Source organism: Pezoporus flaviventris, unplaced genomic scaffold (genome assembly GCF_033815535.1).
Source record: "Pezoporus flaviventris isolate CSIRO_AGI_PZ_B2104156 unplaced genomic scaffold, CSIRO_AGI_Pfla_v1 ptg000007l, whole genome shotgun sequence".
In the NCBI taxonomy this organism is placed as follows: Eukaryota; Metazoa; Chordata; class Aves; order Psittaciformes; family Psittacidae; genus Pezoporus; species Pezoporus flaviventris.
The window spans coordinates 52,474,116-52,494,296 of NW_026892555.1; the positions used below are offsets into that span (position 1 = coordinate 52,474,116).

General features: G+C 43.7%; 1 protein-coding gene and 1 long non-coding RNA gene across 2 annotated transcripts in view; one reads left to right on the forward strand and one right to left on the reverse strand.

Annotated features, from left to right (window-relative positions):
- Positions 1 to 860: 860 nt before the first annotated feature.
- On the reverse strand, positions 861 to 4,859 carry LOC133266372 (uncharacterized). The gene is made up of 2 exons (XR_009742347.1): positions 2,452 to 4,859; positions 861 to 1,769 (listed from the first exon to the last, which is right to left on the reverse strand). It is a non-coding gene; the product is annotated as an uncharacterized LOC133266372 (long non-coding RNA).
- Positions 4,860 to 8,560: 3,701 nt separating this feature from the next.
- Positions 8,561 to 20,181, forward strand: part of RAB31 (RAB31, member RAS oncogene family) — a 61,000-nt gene continuing 49,379 nt past the window's right edge. The window contains exon 1 of the mRNA XM_061448802.1: positions 8,561 to 8,744. Coding sequence (XP_061304786.1) covers positions 8,706 to 8,744 — 39 coding nt within the window. The 5' untranslated portion in view covers positions 8,561 to 8,705. The remainder of the gene's footprint in view (positions 8,745 to 20,181) is intronic.

Sequence of the window (20,181 nt, forward strand, 5' to 3'; positions counted from 1 at the left end):
AGTGAACAACCGTAGTTTGAATAAAGCCCAAACTGTCCATGGGCTAAGCTCCTCCCTTGCTAATGACTGCATAAAACCCTGGACCAAGGGGCTGGGCACCACATCTCCTTTCCAGCCTCCTGTCTTACTGAAAGGATTTATTTAGCTTCAGCAGGACTCTCCCAAACCCAGACTTCAACAAAGAGCTGAAGAGCTCAACCAAGAGAAGTTTTTGTTTTTTAATATGGCCTAACACCAAAATGAGACTTTTGACTCTCTGGTTTTTGACTGAATTATATTTGGTCTCTGCCAAAGTGTCAAATTTAACGATTTTCTAATCCATTTTATCACCCTTCTGATAACATTAGAAAGATCATGACAGTAGCAGTTTCTCTTTAAGGTTCTCCTGCAGATAGATCTTCACTTTGCTGACTCAATTACTGTAGATAACTACTGCCAGTTCTCTTTAAACTACACCTTCACAACTGACCTTTCCAATTACTGCTCTTTCATTTTTATTCGTCAGCTCTTAAAACTTTTCTAACTGTGAAGGTGAGAGATGCGATCTACCTTATACTTGGTGAAGGTATGTCTGCATACGCTTAGAATGCAGGATGAGTATAGAACTTTGCTTGTCATTAAACTGTTCAGTCATCTTTAAAGGAACCACAAAAATGATTGAAGGGGAGGGTAAAAGATCTGGACTGATAAAACATGCTGCACTGTGTATATTTCCAATTTCTGCTCTTCAAGATAGTCTCTCAGCTATTAGTTATGTCAGGGTAATCAGCCCCTTTTGGTGCACTTAAGGCCCTGACAAGTTATTGCTTATTTGAAGATAGATATATTATTACTCCTCATTATAAAAATGAAGCTGTTGATCAAGTAGTGCATTTAATTAGTAAATATTCAAAAACCTACAAAACATACAGACTTCTCATTTATTTTTAGTTTTGAACAAATTCAGATTATATCTGTGTTGGAGGCACATTGTGAAGTCCATAAACAGCCAGTATTACCACTGATGTACATGGAAATTGGAATAAATATTAAGCAAGTATTTGTCCTGAAAAAGAAAAATACAGGCATCATAACAGCAATAATTATAATTTGTGTGTCCAAAACTTCGCAAAGCTACAGTCTTCTTTAAGAGTTAATTAGTCCTCATAAAGAACACAGACCCAAAATGGGATTTGGAGTTTATTTCAAACATCCTTCTCATTTCAGGACTGTTTAGACTGGCAGTGGGAAAAGGAGAGGTCGCATTCCCAAACTCAGACTGAAACTCATTCAAACACACAAAAATTTTGTTCAGAGCAGAAACAGGGAAAAAAGAAATAAAGTTAGGAACTCTTAACTTTCATGCTGTAGAAGATTGTTTTGATTGATAAGAATTTCTTAATCAGCTTTTTCTTCCTATGAGATTTCTTTCTCAGGTTGTTTTCCTATTTACTGTTTGGACTGCAAAGAACCCTCTCGCAGTTAAATCTAAACAAACAAGTCAAGTTTAGCCCACAAGGTATGTCTCTTCAGTCACCACCTGGCCTACAAATTTTAATTTCTCCTTTTCAGTTGCCTCATGAACACCCCAGTTCCAACCAATGCAGACAGAAAGATAAGAGTGACACCACAAGCTGCCTACAGACACCCTACTCGCCACCTAAACCACTGTAAGCTCAGAATGGATAGATGCATTTCCATTTGAAAATGTTAATTTGACCCTTGTTTGGAAGATCCCTGTTTGGGTCTTCTGTAACCAGAGGAAGTACCTGTCTACGTGCATTCACTGCCTGATGATTTAATGAGAGAAATCAATGTGAGGTTCAAACCTTCTCTGGCTGGCAGCACACACACACTGGGCATGTTTTAGACACTGCTACTACCACTTGGCAGGACAAATTTCTGACAGTATAAGAGGCCTGTTATCTCTCCTTGGCAATATGCACAATAGAAGCCTACTTGCTTGACAGTAAAACATTGGCCTTAATATAATACCCTTTTCATAGTTTACAAGGCTAGGCTTAATTAAAAGGAGAATTGTGGATGCCTTCCTTTCATTTGGTAGTAAACACAGGGTCCTTCACCCCATACAAATCTAATGGTGGTAAAGTGGGCAAAGCTAGCCAGTAGATACTACGCTATTCTTTATGAGAATAGTGCACTATGGAATATACTGCTAGAAGGAAACAGCCGTACTATTCAGTAAATACAGTAGTAATTTATGAGACCCTCACTGGGCTGCTCCCGCAGTGAGCTGCAAGGCAAGAAGGTATCACTGTCCTGCCGCAAAATCTCCCTGCATTTTAAAATAGAGATCTCTCTCCAATTATCACTCCAATCAGACAGCGTCTGGTTGGGTGAAGCTTATCTTTACATTCCCTTTTCAAGCAGCAACTGACAGGTATCAGCTATATAGAAGCATGAAAAGAATGGAGCAAACCACCAGAAGTAAACTGAGACAGTTCACGTCACCTTCCTGGACTCACTCATAATAACCATCATGCTGTGTTCTCAAACTGTACTCCAAATTGGAAGTCTGAAGAAAGGATGTGCAAAACAAAACATGTTACAATAGGTACAGACACTACCGAACTGCAACCTCAAATGCCCACAGTCAGTGAGCCCCTTGTTTTGAACTGCACCTCAGTACACAAAATCACAACAACCTTTTGTTTGGATTGGTGTTTACATTGCAAACACCTGCATGCTCATGCATATTTTTGTATAGAACGTAACATATTGCTGCTCATACAGCATCATGGGCTCACATCAGTATTTTCATGAGGTTCATATGAAAAAGGAGATTGATAATAAGATATGGAGCTTTCATCAGGAATTGATTTTATGAATTCATCCTGTATTAGTCATATACAGGCTGAAGGTAATATACAAGCCAGAGCAGCTGGATGGCTTTTGCTGGACTAAATGAAACACATTAGTGATTTCAGTCTCAGTAGAAAGAGCTCTAACTTGATTCACTCATGACATATCAAGCCTGATGTCCAACGTCAGCAGCTGGTGTTGACTGGCAAATTTACTTGGCAATATGGACATATAATCTATTGGATCACTGAGTTCTGACTTGTGTTATTTCAGGTCATCTCAGAGATTTCTTTTTATGTATAAAAAGCTCTACTTTTAAATCAGTTTTCTTTTTGTTTGTTGCTCTGACAGCTACTATTAGAAAAATTTTCCAAAGCCTTGGAAAGCCCTTCTCCTAACTTCCAGAATAAATCTATCTAAAGCTAAATTTTTATCTATTTTTGGATCTGATATTTTGCTTTAGCTATTTCCTGCCCTTTCTTGGTGCCTAATTGCCTATAGTATATGTAGTGTTCTGAAGTTGTATCTCAGTTTCTGTTTTTCAGGTGCAAGAAAAGAAACCTTTTTTGATTCTTTCCCCACCTGACAGTCTCAGTGGAGAAATGCAGTGCTGTCACCAGCTTGGGACACTGGCACATCACTTGCAAAGAATGAGAGAGCTTGCATGACTACTCACTACCATTCTCCTGTAACAGGAGATTGCCCTGGGGATTAACAGCATACCAGTAGAGTAAATTTGACCCTCTCAACAAACGTACACCTATTCTGCCAAAAATATTCCTCAGGCACTTTAGGAACAGTGCATCTGATACAAGGTCTATCAAGAAGCATGCCAGTAAGCTTTATACGAACAGGGGTTTTTTTTCAACAGCAATAATGCTGCTTTTCAAAGGATTTGGCAGTGGAGCTACAAGTAGGTTCTTGCAGAAGTTTATTCCCTTCTGTCCTTTCCCATCAGATTTTCTCTTTGGGAGGGAGCAACTGGACCATATAAATGCCACAAACAAGAGATGTTAAAACATGAAGCAACACTACAATAAAATGAAGTAACAGGCAGCTGCAGATTCTTCTGGGGCCTAATTCACTTTTTGCATGTGAAATGAAGTGGAATAGCCCAACTGAAGTTCAAAAAATTGCAGTGGCTTAAGACCTATGTGACTGAAATCAAAATCAGGCTCTGAATTTCCACCAGGTCATTCCTGTACTTCTCTGGTTTTCATCTCGGGCAGGAATCTCATGCTGGCTTCCCAGAGCAGCCCTTTTCTAACCATTGTGGTGATTAAGTAAACAAAAAATAGCATCTTCCAGAATTTTAGCCACTTCCAGAATTTCGTAACCACTGGATTTTGCACAAGAACGAGGGTCTGATCTGCAAGCTGTCCCTCCTGCTCAAAGAACTGCTTGCTCAGCAGCAGCTGCTTTCATTTTAAGAGATTTTGGCAGTTCCTTGGACAGGCACCAGCGAAATGTCTGCTGTCTGTGGCAGCAGTCATTACTGTATTGCACATTTGTGTCATCCATGGGATGCAGAGGTATTTCTCCCCAGGCAGCACAGAGTTAACTTGCCTCCTGCTCCATGTCTGGGGAATAAGAGCTGGGATGGCAGCCCATAGTAGGAGGGCCTGGACTGAACTCCACAGTGAAGAGGAGGGATAACATTTTTGTGTGGGGAAGATGCTTGCCAAGAAATCAAGACAGAAAGCAACAGTGGGAGAAAGGAAGTAACTCATCAGGTGCTTGGGACAGACAACAGCAGTTCTGGGAGCTGGGTGTGCATCAAGGTCTTGGACTCATCTTTCTCTACCTAGGTCACTCACCAGAGAGAGAGCAGGAGGAGGAAGGCAGATGCTTCCGTAAGTCTGGGAACATGGCCAGCAACTCACAAACATCCAGTTTCCTACGAATACAGGCTAGGTAAATACCACTGCACCACTTCTAGAGAGGAAGAGACTGAGGTTGTAGAGAACTTTTAAACATAGGACTAGTTTTCTACCAGCATGAGGCACAGAGGGGCAGGAATATGTGCATAGGGGCAAAGAGAAGGGAAGCAGCAGCAGCCCCAGTATGAAGACAGGCTGAGAAAGTTGGGGCTGTTCAGCCTGGAGAAGAGAAGGCTGCATGGAGACCTCATAGCAGCCTGGAAGTATCTGAAGGGGGCCTATAAGGATGCTGGGGAGGGACTCTTCATTAGGGACTGCAGCTATAGGACAAGGGGTAACGGGTTAAAACTTAAACAGGGGAAGTTTAGATTGGATATAAGGAGGACATTCTTTACTGTGAGCATGGTGAGGCACTGGAATGGGTTGCCCAGGGAGGTTGTGAATGCTCCATCCCTGGCAGTGTTCAAGACCAGGTTGGACAGAGCCTTGGGTGACATGGTTTAGTGTAAAGTGTCCCTGCCCATGGCAGGGGGGTTGGAACTAGATGATCTTAAGGTCCTTTCCAACCCTAACTATTCTATGATTCTATGATTCTATGACTGCTGGAGGACCACATGGCAGGACAGAGCCAGGTTAGGTACCCAACCCCAGATCTCACAGCAAGGCAATGCTGCATGCAGGAGGAGAATAACTTAGTCTTCTGCACTCCTGGTCTTGTGCCTCTAAGCAGGAGGCTGTCTTCTTTCGCTATTACATGAAAGCAGTGGTGCTAAACTGAAAAAAAAAACCTTGAGTGAGTGATAGGATAGTTCCACTTTAGCTGTGTAAGCAAAACAAAAAGAAAGACAAAGTGAAGGATGAATCAGTCCTACCCTCCCAAGACTAGTGCTACCTTGAATTTCTAGACAGGCCTGAACAAACTTTCCAATTATCACACTCAGAAAGCACCTTGAGCCAGATCACATCTTGCTGGCTTGAGCACCCCTCTGAGGACCTAAATATCTCAATGAATTTGAGATCAGTGCAATTGCACTGATATAAAATGAGAATAAGATAAAGGATGGTCTGGCTTCTGGAAACTAAAGAAAGTGATTTCTGAAGAGAGAACAGATTACTTGAACCTTTAAGGGAAGGCTGCTGAAAAACAAAGCCCCCTGACTTTCTATTTCCCAGAAGGAATATACAGTTGGGTAGAAAGAAATGAGGTAAATCACTGCTTCAAAACCTGTAATTATTCATTGGATGAGAGGCTACAAAAGGGACAAAAAGGCAACCTTTAGGATGTTTTTCTTTGCTTTTAACCAGCCATTTGAAAACACTGCAACATGACCAATTCCTCAAAAATGTTTTCCTGACCACAGCGTCTTGCATGCAGACAAACACACAGATTATGCCAGTTCCTGGAAGAATGAACGTCATGAGCTTTTTTTAATACTGGAGTACATGTCTGTTTGTATTGTTGTTTTTCTCTTATCTCTCTAATTTGGGGGGATATTCCCTCCCTCTTTTTTGTTGTGGTTCCTGGACTCTGTTTAAACAAGTACAGTAGGTTGTTTTTTTTTCTCCGGTTGTTCTTTTTTTTTTGTTTCGCTCTTCAGATTTTTTGCCTGTGCAAGTAAAATTGCCCTTCCTAACACTGTCTCTCATGGTGTTTCAGCCTGAACAGCTTCCACGGGGTCACCTTTGTGCTACTGTTTTAAACAATTTGCTTATTTGAAAGTAGCTAATTGGTTATCTGCTATATTCAGAAGTAAGCTTTTGAGGGCTGGGCTTTATCCCTTCCTTAGTGAGGGCTCCTGTCTCACCACTGTGTATCTGAGAAGCAGTTTCCCCAGATAAGAAGAAAGATGGGAATCTGACTTGTGCTGGTTTTTATTACAGTGGTACTGAGTCAAGGCAGCAATTAGGCACGTACTCACATGCCTTTGAAGTTGGTGGGATGTATTACCATCTTGAAAATGGAGAGGCTTAAGCAAGTGCTCTCCCAAACTGGAACTTTATTAATTGCACTCTAGTGCATGCCTGCATTGAGAGGCTTTGGAAAGTTCAGGCGCCTCAGTTAAAGCTGCAGAGTCAATGCACATACAGTAAAGCACATTAATCTGTTCTGTGGATGCTCTCATTGCCATTACATCATTGCAGCTTAATCCGAGCATCCCTATGGACAAGCCCTCAAGCTGTGCTTGTGACACAGAACAGCTTTGAACACACTCGGCCTCCTTCTGTAATCCACAATCTAATGTAGATTAGAATCTAATGTAATTCACGTGTTTTTTGCTGAAATTAATTTGGCTGATATAACATTTTATGTGTGCATTGAGCAAAAATCCCCAACTTCAAGAATTCCAAAATCGGGACCAAAGGGCTAGATGACTAATGGGATACATGAAAGACATGGAAACGTTTAAAGACGTGACAAAAAAAAAAAAAAAAGAGAAGAATTTATGGAAAGGTGATCCCTAACCACAGCACTGTCTGTGAATCTCAGTCTCTCAACAGTGGAAAAGTCTGAATCAAAGTTACAGGAGCAACATTAAACTTTGACTGAAAACTGAAAGAAAGGATGGGGGTAGGATGGTGTAAAAACCTTAAAAATTCGTATTTGTAGAGCTAATTACGAGCTGAAATGTCAAGCTGCTTTAAATTAGTTGTGCTTTGAGTGCAAACTGCAATTGTTCTGTTTCAGTGAGTGTATCCTATTTACTTATTGAAAGACTTCATTGTATAACACATTCTTGTGGAAAAGCAATGAGCAGACAGACTCCCAGCAATACTCTTGGCTGTTTGAAAACCTGCTGTGTTTTGTTTCTCTTCACTAAATTCTCTTAAAAGAAATAAATCAAAGCTTAATTAAATCACAAGCATCTCTGCTGAGCGTCTCCTTTGATTTCCCTTTTGACACTCTCTCCTGACAGGCTGTGATACTCCACTAGAAACGCTTTGTGTTCTCCTCCTTGGGGAAAACAACTACTCTGCTCCAAGCATTGCCTTGGCCTAGGATTCGGGAGCTCTGGAAGAGGCTACCAGTGGGAGCAGAGGACCCCATGTGGAACTAATTAGTGACATAATGAACACTACAGCAGTTTATGGGCAGGAAGCTCTTAATGACGTGGCAGTAATCTCACAATGACTAATCGAGATTTCCTTCATTTCCCTTTAGCAATTCTGATACATTAATGAAAAAAAAATAAAATAGAACTGTAAGCACAGTAGAGGTTATCACTTGAAATACCTGGCAGACAACGCACTTCTGCTTTCTGGGGTTATAGCATGCAATTCTTCTCTATAAACTCTGGGACTTTGGGACTGAGAAGAGTGGTTACACACACACACACACACACACACACACACACACACACCCCATTGATTTCAGCCCTAATACTCGCTGTGATATAATATTTAGCATAACTTTTCAATCACGGAGTGCAGCCCTACCATCAACCCAAGGCTGACTGGTGTAACCAAAACCGGGTATGTATTAGTAGGATTGCATAAGAACAGAGTTATTCTTTCAAAGGTTTCTCTTTTAAAGTTATCCTTTTAAAGGTTTATCTGCATATGTAAAGGCAAACTTAAAAATACAGTGGATGGATTCAGATCGTTTCCTGCCGCAGCAGTGCAAACCCGGTGTCTAGACCAACACATGGTGTGTGGGTCTAAGGGTACGTGCAGCCCATGAAGGATGCACAACTCTCTCCCCAGTTGTTCCCCTCACAACACGCGCTCTCCCCGCTCACAACCCTGTTCCAGGGCGCAGCACCGAGCAGAGCAGCTTCTCCAGCCCCTAAAACGACCCGGACCCACCACAGGCCTCTCACAGACGGGACCTGCGACGATCGGCAGCCGGGGGGCAGCGCTGAGGCGGGGCCGGGGCCGCGCACATGTGACCGGCTGCGGCGGTGGGGGCGGCCCCGGTCGCGGTCCCGGCCCTGGCCCCGGTGCCAGAGGGGGTTGTGGCGCGCCGCGGCGGGGCAGTGCGGAGCGGCGGCGGTGGGGGATGTGGAGCGGCCGGGCCCCGAGCAGATGATGGCGATACGCGAGCTGAAAGTGTGTCTGCTTGGAGTGAGTACAGGGGACCGCAGGGTTCGCTTACCCCCTTTCCTTTCCTTGCCGCCTGGCAGGTCGGGACTGAGGGAGATGGGGCGCTTGCTAAAAACGGGAGCGCTTCCAGCCCCTCTCTCTTTTTCCCTCCCGTCGAGAGCTGCGTCTCTCCGTCCCGGGCAGGGGGCTCGCCCGCGGTGGATTCCTCCACGCCGAAACTTGGCACCCGCGCACTGCGGGGAGGAGAAAGGGGGGCTTTGGTGGCCTTTTACGTGTAGGTTATGCCTTGTTTCTGAACTTTTAAAAAGTGAGACGGGCGCAGCGGGTTGGGGGTTGGTGATGCGAGGGGAGAGCCTCCCACAGCGCTCCCCGGAGAGGGGCCGCCGCCGAGCCGGCTCTGCCGGGCGCGGGAGGCGGCGGTGGTGGTGCTCCGGCGGAGGGTCTTCCTCCGGTGCCGGAGCTCCGAAAGGCGTCCGGGAGGGTTTCTCTGCCCGCAGACCCCGCGGTAGGCCTGGCTGTCCTGTCACTCGCAGCGACGGCGGGACGCGAAAGGGAGGAAAGCGGCACCGAAAACGGCGTTTTGGGCGGCTCCTTGTCCCGGGCGCGCTGTGTCACCCATGTGCCGTGTCGGTGCTTTGTTTAATGATTCACTTGTGTTTATTCAGGGCTTTTGCTCGGCTCCTTGTGGGAATGTCCTTTCTGCCGCTGATTTTTCTTCTTTTTCCCCCGTCCCCTTTTTGCTCGGTTTGGCGAGCCCGTGTGTGCGTTTCACATCTGGAGCAGCAATGTGCTTAGCTGTGCAGTTTGGCTCTCCTGCCCCCTCTCTGCCCTGCGCTCAGGGAGTTTAACAGCAAAACTGTGCTCACCGGGTTGTTACAAGCACCGCTGGAGAAGAGTGTCTCCTCTGCTGACGGTTGCTAGCAGAGCATCACTAGTCGGTTTTGTTTAGGCTGCCCAGGGGGGTCGTGGGGTCTCCTTTGGAGACGTCCAAAACCTTCCTGGACGCATTCCTGTGTAACCTGCTGTAGGTGGCCCTGCCTTGGCAGAAGGTTGGACTGGATGATCTCCAGAGGCCCCTGCCAACCCTAACGGTTCTGTGATTTATTGATATATTTAAAATCAAACATACCAAATTACCATGTGTAGGTTAGGCTGCTTTTAGATCCCCATCTCTGTAAGCATTCAGAAAAGTTGCATGAATGAACGCCTTTTAGAGTGAATTCTCTTTCGTGCATTATCAGTGAGTTGGACATTAAAAAAAAAACAAACCAGGCAAATACAGACACTCGAGTTCTCTCTGACTTGTGTTGACACTTACCCCAGACGGAGTGGGTACATTGCCTCTGGAGTCAGTGGCAGGATGTGGTACCAGGGCACTGGAGAGTTCAACCCAAAGTATTTGGCAGTGACCATTCGTCTTTTCTCGGAGAGAATTCCTGCTGCTGACTTTTAAAATGGCACAGAGACAAAATAAATGTGGTTTATACAAACATGAAGAGTCTGTGGTAGAATATGTGGATGTGTCTTATTTCCCAGCAGAAAATCCTGTAATTTTATAGAGATGAAGTTGTCCTGTGGGATGATGTTCCTCTTGCCCATTATTTATTGATGGTTTGTAACATGAAAATGTACTGGAGGTTTTGCAAGGCAATTGTTTACTTCTTTTAAGACAGGAAAAGAAACCTATAAAGCAGCTCTGTGTTACTAGGAGTATGCAATTACTCTGTAGATTCATTAAAATGACAGGGTGGCAGTGGGAACACTCAGGAAGATGTTAAGTGCCTGTAGTTAGAGATGCCAGTAGTTATTGAGATGCTCCTTCTTGTGTTTTAATAGGGTATAATCCTAGAAAACCATCTACTTTTGATCATAGACATCCCATTTACTATGGAAGTTAACACTCTGTTTTCCCAAAAGAGAGGAATCCTTTAGATGATGAATCTCTTCAGGGAGTTCTGACAGATTCCAGGACAGGGAAAGTCCATACCTGTCTGTGTAAACAAGTGCAGACGTTAGTCTGATCTGCTTGAAAACTAGATGATAACTCAAAAATGTGTTTTCAGGTCTACCAAATCTTGGCGGCTGTCTGTTCAGTAGGTCCTGGACCTAGTAGGTTAATCTGCATTGTATCCAGTAGACCCCCTGGTCTGGGCATGTCCAAGTCCCAAGATTACTTCATATGCTTATTAGAAATAGGGATTAAATCAGTTTGTAAACCTGTGTCCCTCTTCACTTCTGAACAAAGTCCTAGGCTGCCCCTCTAAAAGACAGGAGGATCACTGATGGTCTGTGGCCCTCAGCTGTGCAAAGGGCATGGGCGTGGGCAATTTCTGCCACCTCAGAATTCCCCAATGAGGAAAAATTGTAGCTGGCTCAATGTTTTCAAAGCCAGCTTCTCCCACAAGCCCCATATGGCTGTAGGGGGTCTAGATGGGAAGGTGAGGAGAGACTGACAGAGAGAAGCCAGAGCTGTACTCCATGCTGCTGGCCCAATAAGCTAGCCCAGTGCTCCAGGCTCAGTGTTTGGCCTGCAGCCATTGTGCTAGAGGTGGGGAGTAAGTATCAGCTTCTGAATGTAGCCCTGCGTTGCCATGAGGGAACATGGCCTGTAAGTTTTAGTGTAAATCTAGCAAAACTGGGATTTGGGTATCTGCGTTTCACTTCCTCCTCCTCCAGAGTATCTTGGGGTTTTTAAAACTCTCTGTGGGTGTGATGGGAGCGATCTGGAGCAGCCTGGAGTAGTGTGCAAGAAGGGGGTGGTCTTAGAGTTTCTAGATGGTGAAGGTGACACCAGCAAGAGAACCGCAGAGAGGAAACTGGAGCAGGTAAAGGGTAGGTGAGTCAGTTTGGGAGGCAGGCTTTGTTGATGCCACACTTTGTTATTCATGAACTCAAGCATGCTCTGCTCTTTGAGGAGAGATGGTTCCAGCTAGCAGGAACAGGAACATGGTGGGCTGGCAGGAACAGGATGCCTACCTAATTGTGCAGTGCCTCACAGCCTGAGGTGTAAGAGCTGCGGAGGTGCAATTCTAATGCTGTCTTGAGTATGCAAGTGGCCTCAAGCCTGCTCCTGAACTGCTTCCACAGTAAATTATTGCTGCTGGGCAGTGAGGTATCTGCACGCAGAAGATGTTAATCTTTGTAAGTGCAAATATTGAGCACCTGCTCCAAGTCCTGTCTTGTCATCTCAAACTCTTCCTGGTCTCTTGGTCCAGCCTGTTGTTCTCAGCAGTTCTGCCTGTATTAGAGACTACCTCTTCCTGGGGTGGCGCAGGTTTTAGCTACAGCCCAGTTTATGCAGTGAAATGAAGTGCAGCTCCCATTTGACTGGAGTGATGTTTCTGCCCTGAGTGAGCACCCTCCTGAGGGGGTGAAGGAGGAGGGCTGGTGTGTTCCTGAGCCATGCTTCAGTGCTGAGATGTGTCTGGCTGCCAGGTTTCCTAATCTGGCTGTGGCTGCTGAGTGCCATGTGCCTTGGCTCTCAACATTGTCTTTATGTGGGCTGGAGGAGTGATTTACAGCTCTCTGCCAAGTCCTGACATAACTCTGTGTGGCAGCCGCCGGAGGGATTGCCAGGTTTGGGGCTGAGGCAAAGTTTCTTTTCTTTGTCACTTCCTGAGGAAACTTTGACAGCCCTTCAGTGAGGCTTTGGGAGGTGGCTGGCTAACTACCGTCTAAAGTGACTTCCATTACTCTTTTCCTTGTGTTTTTGTTTATTACATTTTTATGCTGTGACTGTTCATCACAGGACCGAAGCAGTTAGGAAAGGGAGAGGCTTAGAGGTCATCCCTTGACCCTAAAGCTCCTCTTCTAACTTTCCTGACATGTTTGTTTTGTTTGTTCCTTAAAAACTCAAGATGAAGTTTTCTTTTGTCACAGGGTTATGTCTCAGAGCTTAACTGCTCTTACTGTGGAAAGTTTTTCCTGAACATAGTGCCTACAGCCTCTTTGGTCGAGACTTCATTCTTTTCACCCCTGTTTGTGTTTCCATTTTCTTGTTCATAAGAAGTCACTTGCTGCCATGTGTTCTGCTAGTGTGCAGTCTGAAGCTGGTAAGCCTACGTTTGTAAACGGAATGACGTTTCCTCTCTGGAGGAGAAGGTTTCTTCAGGTGTTTCTTCACAACTGAATCCCATTTGCTGGTATGGAGAACGGTTTATTACCTTTGGCAATGTCTCATACCTCAGTGTGCAGCTCAGAATCGAGCTCAGATTTGTTTGACATTCAAAGTAACTGGGAATATGATGATAGTTTTCTTAAGGAGAAAAATCTCTGCTTTTCTTACCTTTGTATCATGATAATGTAAAGCTCTGGATTCTGATGGTGGAGAACAAATTCCTATAAGCTGAGCATATGCATGCATCAGGCCTTTCAGTGCAAAACTTAAGTACCCACTCTTCTCCAAATATCTATTACACTGAACGTGTAGGACTGAGAACCTTCTGGTTTGCATTGGTGTTTATAAACGACAACAATTTTACTACTCTTTTGACTCTAAAATGTTTTCATTATTAATGCTCTTAGTGCCTGAATGTCCCAACTCAAATAGGAGCACTGTTGTTAAAAACAGGAACGCACCCCTGGATGGGTTGTACCAGTTAAGGACCTTTCTCCTCACTAGATAAGTGCAAGGGGGTCTACACATTGAGCATCCTACTGAAGACAGTAACGCTACATAGGTGCGGAAGCTGTGCGTGCATCAATGCTGCAGTGCTGTAGCCTAAAACAAAACAAGAGGGACCAAAGTAGTGCAGACATTGAAGGTGGTCCCAAAAACAGAATTGTACTGATGAACTAAATATATGTCCACAAAGTATCTGTCTGAGAGTGGACAGAGACTTGCAAGTGATTGTTTTTTTTCCATGTTAATAGTTCATCATCATCCACTTATTCATTATGTTTATTATGTAAACAAGGAGCTCTATCATGAGAAATTTTTGAATCATGACTTTGCATGGCTGCCTGTCTCATGCAGTCAGTGGTGTGAAGTGTACATCATTGCAGCCTTTCCATCAAAGGAGCCCTCATCTGTGTCTCTTCCATAGCCACTCACTTCTTTGCATTGTGGTGAAATATCAAATCATGTGTAAAACTGGACAATGATTTTTTAGTCCCCAGGGAACTGAGAAGCAGACAGCCAGACACTTGGTTAGCATGACTACATATGCCTCATTTCCTTGAGAAATGGTGTTCTTCCTTGGTGAAGAATGCTCTGATGTTTGCACTTAATTCGTGCACGTAGCACTTACATTCTGCATTGCCCTGCTTTGCCATTCAAAAGAACAGTCTACCAGGGTACTCATGGGGACTGGGGTTGGTGATTTTGTTTGGTTTGGTTTCTTTTTGAAAAATGCTGCATAAAAATCCAGTTACATACCAAGTGAGAAGTGCCTTTTCTCTTGTACCACCAAACAAGTATGTTCAGAAGCTTAAACTAGCCTTTTGCTATTAACTTATAAAATATTTAAATGGCAACAATCAGATTTTTGCAATGTAGACATTAAATATGTAGGTAAACAAGTTCTCAATTTTTAGTAGAATTCAGGGTTTCATATTGACCTTGGCCTTACTGCTTTCCTGCCGTATCAGCAAAACTTCTCTATTTACTCATATCTTCCCTGAAGTTTAGGTGGGATTGCTTAGAAAAGTGAGTAGGCTGGGTCATTACCGGAGCATCCTTCTAGGAAAAGATGAGAGCAGAGACCACATTCTGCTTTCATTTCCAGCAGCACAACCAAACTGGCTTTCTGAAACACCCAAAGGCAGGACTTGAAGCAGGTTTTACTTTCAGTAGCTGCAAAGCCTCTGAAGAGGAAGCTTGCTACTACACATCAACTGAACAGCAGAAGAATACCCCATAGCTGGTGCCTGTGACTGCACGTGATTGTGTCTGACCCACTGATAATCAGCTCTCAGCTCCCATCTGCTGCTGAATGACACCATGCTGTGGCTATTATCCAGAAATCATTTGCAGGCTGTGGTTATACTGTCTCTCAAATTGTATTTATTTTGGTTTTGCTTATAATGTTACCAGTTTGGGGTTTTCTTTAGGTTTCCCCAAGCCCTTGCTTCAGTCCCTCTGTTTGATTTCTTGGTATTGGCTGAAAAATAGTGAAACTTTTGTTTTACAGTAATTCTGAGGAAAAAAAAGGAATTCTTTCTACCAAAATAAGGAAGTTAAATTGGTAATAAACTTTCTTTTATAAAACATGGATGAATGCAGTTTTAGCCCTACTCTGTGAAGTAGTGCTGAGACAGACTCGGTGAAGCAGCCAGAAACTGCATGCAAGAAATGTCCAGGGAAAAGGAAAACCCTCTCATCAGACAATTCCTTTTAACTAGTGTAAGTCAAGCCTTATTAAAAGGCCGCCTTTTATTCACATTTCAAGTATGTTTTTCAAGATCCTGGTTGATGGTACAACTTGTTTCTGAGGCACTGACTTGCCTTATTGATAGGGTATGTTGCAATTGCAGTGCCGTTTGAGGAAGTGGCAAAGTAGGCATTAACTGAGCTGCTCATGGGCTGCCTCTGAACCTGCAGGGCTTTTGCATAGGGGAGTGTATATAAATTACAGTGCTGGTAAATTTGCAAGCATTGGGTTGTGTCTGAGCTGGGTATGTGGGTGCTGTGAGTGTACAGGCAGGATGGACATATTCTGTCTAAAATTGAGTCTCAAGCAACTCCTTGTTGAGAGAAGCATTTCCAGAGAGTCTGGAGCCACAGCTCTGCTTTGGTTGCTCTTACCTGTCTTTAGCCTCCATGCTGTTCCTTCTTCCAAATGCCATTTGCCGCCAGAGACTGTTGTTGATCATATATTTCCTGGCTGTGTTCCTGTTTGGAAGAGATCGGGGCAGGCACCATGCTCTTCGTTTCCTACACTTTGGTTTTGAGGGGGAAGACAGAGGGGCGAGTTGAAGTGGAACACAGCTGGCTTTAGCAGGTCTGCTGGGTTAACTCCACCTTACCCTCGGAAAACAAACTGTGGAGAGCAGCTTGTTTCTCCTCACCTTCAGTGACACATCACCATCCTGGCTGTGGCTGCTCTGGTGTCCCTGGAGCTTTCTGCAGGGGTGCTGTGAGGACAAAGGTGGAAACAGCTTATCCTTGGGTAGTGCAGGCAGGGAAAGGAGGGCTTGCCATTTCCTGTCTCTCCTGGAGTTTTTTGCACTGGTGGGCTTTCCCTGAAGGGAAAACCTTAAGGTCACTATGAGCTCAGTGTTCATCCTGGTCTTTTCCTTCTTGACATGGCCTGGTATTTCTAAATGCTTAGCATGTGAATCTTTACAGCAGATTTAAGCTGGTTTGCTTTTTCCCCTCTACTTCCTTTGGACAATGGGCTATGTTATAAAATATATATAAAAAAAGAACCCTAGCTCCATCCAGTGCTAATCATACTGGTGGGTTAGATCACCTCATACATCCTCTGCTCCTTGTCAGGGTTTGTTGTGCCCCCACTACCTTACCCTTACAGCTCAGGGGCAGCTCATGTGAATATAACTCTTCAGCCCCTCACCAGAAGGTGTGCGAGAGCTGCCATGGGGCACGCACTGCTGAAGTAAATGAGCATAAAAGGTGGTTTTACTCACATAGATGTTTTTCTTCTCTCTGCCTAACTTGTAGGGGTTGAATAATGGCATAAGGGTCGAGGTGAAAGGAAGTATTTTAAATTTCATCTCAGCTTAACTTGTAATACACCAGGAAAAAGGACATGTTTCAGTTTTCTGCTGAAACATCTTATACAGCCTTCCTGTGAACACTTGCAGATTTGAACACCACTGTGCGAAGGCAAATCCAAGCTTAAGAAAGCTGTCAGTGGAGGTGGATGGAAGGCCAGCTTGGAGCAGAGCCTTGTCTAGGCAAATGCCAGTGGTTTGATTTACAATCTCCAGCCTCGTGGGGCTGCTTGTGAAAGCTGAACAACAGGCAGTGGAACAAATGCTTTGTATTTTCGCCTGGCTATTTTTAACCATAAATGCTAGTTAGTGTGTGGTTTTTATATTTCTTGGAGGAGCTGGCAGAGCAGTTACGGTTTTGCGCTTCTTGTTTTGGACAGAGTTATGTTCTTATTTGGGCAACATGTGGAAGTACATGTGCCTGAAATCCAGCTACTAAATACTTTGTGTCCCTGAGTTATTGTTTCCTCCTCTGTCAGCAGAGCAACAGGATGCTGCAGACGTCATCGGGTGTCCCGGTTTGACTGGTCAGCCTCTGCCACACACAACTGCAGGGGACTAGAAAAAACTTGTAAGGGCAATCTTACTTTAAAATGATAAATATCAGCCTCTTGCAGTGGCTCACATACAGGGACTCCCTGAAGCAAATCTTCCTTCACTTTAAAGCCTGTTTACAGAGCCAAAGTGAGTTATAAGTGTTTCTTAAAGTGGGGTTAACTTTGAAAAAATAATTTTTTGTCCCATTTAATTCTGCAGCAAACAAATCTTAATAAGTATTGGTAGGTTCTAATGGTTCATCAGCAAAGCTGTGCTTCTGAGCAGTGTGATGTGTCTGAAGTGATTTTCACATCCTCCTATGCTCACTGGTGACCTGTGCGATACAGCGGGCATTGGATTAGCTTTAACATTCCCTGGCTTATGCTTGTCATCGGCAGTTGGTACCTTGTCTCCAGGATTGTGTGTTCTCCAGATGCGCCCATGTGTTGCTTTAGAGGCAGAAGAGGAATCCTTAGGTATTTTGTCAGTATCTGGTGTGTGCCAACCCAAAGAAGCTGTAGTAGGGATCCCTGGGCTTCCCAAAGACTGATGTGAAAAGCACCCCTGAGAGGACTCCCTTGAATGTGTCGTTTGACACAAAGGCTCAGCTTGGCCCTTGGGATGTGAATTCATTTTTAACTACTTGACTTAAGGGGGAGAAAATATGTTATCACTGTGGTTAGTAATTGAGGAATTGGAAGCATATTAACAACTGAAAAATTTGAGGTGTTTGCCCATGTGCAGTCCCAATTTAATCTCAAGCAGCTTCTGCTGCCTGTGGAAGCAAATACTATGTTTATTTGCTTAAGACAAGTCTTTGTTAATTTAGAAGAAAACCTCTCAGTGACTGACACACACCACTACCAGCCTATAAGGGCACACTTCTGCTTTGTAGCTGGATAAATCTCGTGGTTGGTTAATTCCTGGAGGGATTTAGGAAATGACAACAGATTCTCTTTATAGAATAGGAAGCCCATTATCCTGGCTTCTTTGGTTGCCCAGGGAAGCTGTGAATGCTCCATCCCTGGCAGTGTTCAAGGCCAGGTTGGACAGAGCCTTGGGTGACATGGTTTAGTGTGAGATGTCCCTTCCCATGGCAGGGGGGTTGGAACTTGATGATCTTAAGGTCCTTTCCAACCCTAACTGTTCTATGATTCTATGATCTTATTTTTCCCTTACTGTACTAAATATGTCTATTTTAAGAGTCACAAAATCAACACTTTCAATGTATCTTGTTAAAGCTGATATGAACAGTAAGTTTCCAACCACATTTAGTCCAGAAGTCCTTCATATGGTGCATAACCCATTCTGACTTCAGCCTTTGCAGTACCATGCAGTCTTGCTTTTAGGATATTCAGTTCTTGAGTGTGCTGCAAACATGCTTTTTCTTACACTATCCCTTAAGTCAGCATTTTTCATTTTTTGGATGATTTCACTGTTGTTAAAAATTCAGGGAAAGTTGTACTTCATTTTTGTCTTAGTTTGCCTGAATGTCAGTGAAGGTATTGAACATTCTCCCCCACATTTAATGTCTTCAACTGTTGCAACTCCAGCAGCAGTGTAGTTTGTGTGAATAGTCTTTTGTCAGGCAATTGTTCTGTCCTTTGATAGCTATTTTTCTCCCCCTTGAATGTTCTGCTTTATATTTTTTATCTGCAGAGTGTGCTTGAAAAGAATAAATGCATGTTTGGGTATTATACAGACACTTGAAGCACATTTTATGTGACAAAACTGGCAGCTATATAAATCCAGATAACACAATTGCTGATATAAGATTATGTTGTTGAAACCCTAATTTGGGTAGCATCCTTAAGCACATGTTCGATTCTAATCATTGGGGTAATCCCTCTTCAGCAGTGTATGAGGGTACATCGTTCAGCCTTTGCTGAATGGACTGAATTGAATCCCAAGCTTGAAGCTCAGCACATACTTTAATGCACAGCTGAATGCAGGTGTTGTGTGGAGGACAAAGAGAAAAAGTTGATGTAAATTAGGTATTTCAGATAACACAACTCTTGAGCAATTCCTGACGTTTAATATTAAAAGCAGGTAAGTAGCTCAGTTTTACCTCTCCTTGATTTTCAGCATCTGGTAGACTCTTTGGAGATGTTTCTTTGTTTGATCAGGTATTATTAAGCTGATCCAGAGTTTTGTGGCCAGGTTTCCCTTCTCTTTTAGGCTGGTATGGAGAAAAGCAGAGAGCAAACCTTTGGCACTTGTATTCTGTTAAGTCCAAATGTTTAAAGTCTGTCTGAAGGACGGTGGTAATCCTGCAGTCTAAAAAGTTTTTCAGGAATAGTTCTAAGTGATGACCTGTATTAAAAGGAGTGTAAAAGTCTGCATAGAGGAGGTTTGGAGAAACAAAGGGGTAAAGAAAGACTAACAGAGGAGGAGGAAATAGAGGACCAAACCAGAGACCAAGGGAAAAGCATTAGAGGAGCGTTGTGGGGGATTGAGGAACACAGAGGGAGGGAATGGGGAACACAAGAGGGTAAAGCTGGAACAGGAGCAAGGGGAAGAGAAGCTGAGAATAAGGAAACAGAAAATCATACAGAGCAAAACGATGAAGGGAGTATAATAAATACAAAATAATAAGGTGTGGTGAAAACGCCTGCCACCACTCCCTGGAGTTTAGCCTCCAGTTTCCTTTTTTCTTCTTTTAAAGCTGTAACTTTGTCTTAACGAGCATTGTTTCATTTACATTTCAAAGCGCTTTTGTCCAGCTGAACCTGCAGAATTGTTGTTTATATTGCACTCTGTCACAGATCTGAAAGGAAAGGTCTAATGTCCAAAATCCCTGTGCCTGTCCTTCTGCTGTGTCTGGGGTCTGCGGGAGCTTTAGGCTCAATCCCACGCTATGCTAAACACTCAAGCTGTGACTGACGTACTGAAGTAAGTCCTGAGGGCAACTCTTCTGTACCTTTGGAAGGAAAGATCAAATCCACTCTTCTACCCCCAACTATTCTTGTCCCCTGAAGAGATGTCCTTAAATGTACTAATCCTTACGGTTTAGCATTCCAATTGAAATTCTCCCAGTGTGTTTTCAGTTAAGATTTGTGAAGTCTGTACACTTTTGACCATTTCTGGTTTCGGATTTGTGAGTGAAGATGAGAAGAACTGGCCAGGTGAATAAACTCTTTCTTCTCTGAGTCAGTTTTAAGTTGGATATTTATGTCCTGGTTATTCTTGTGGTGAAGAGATGAAAGTGCCTTAACAATAATAGCAACAAAACCCATTTTGGCTCATT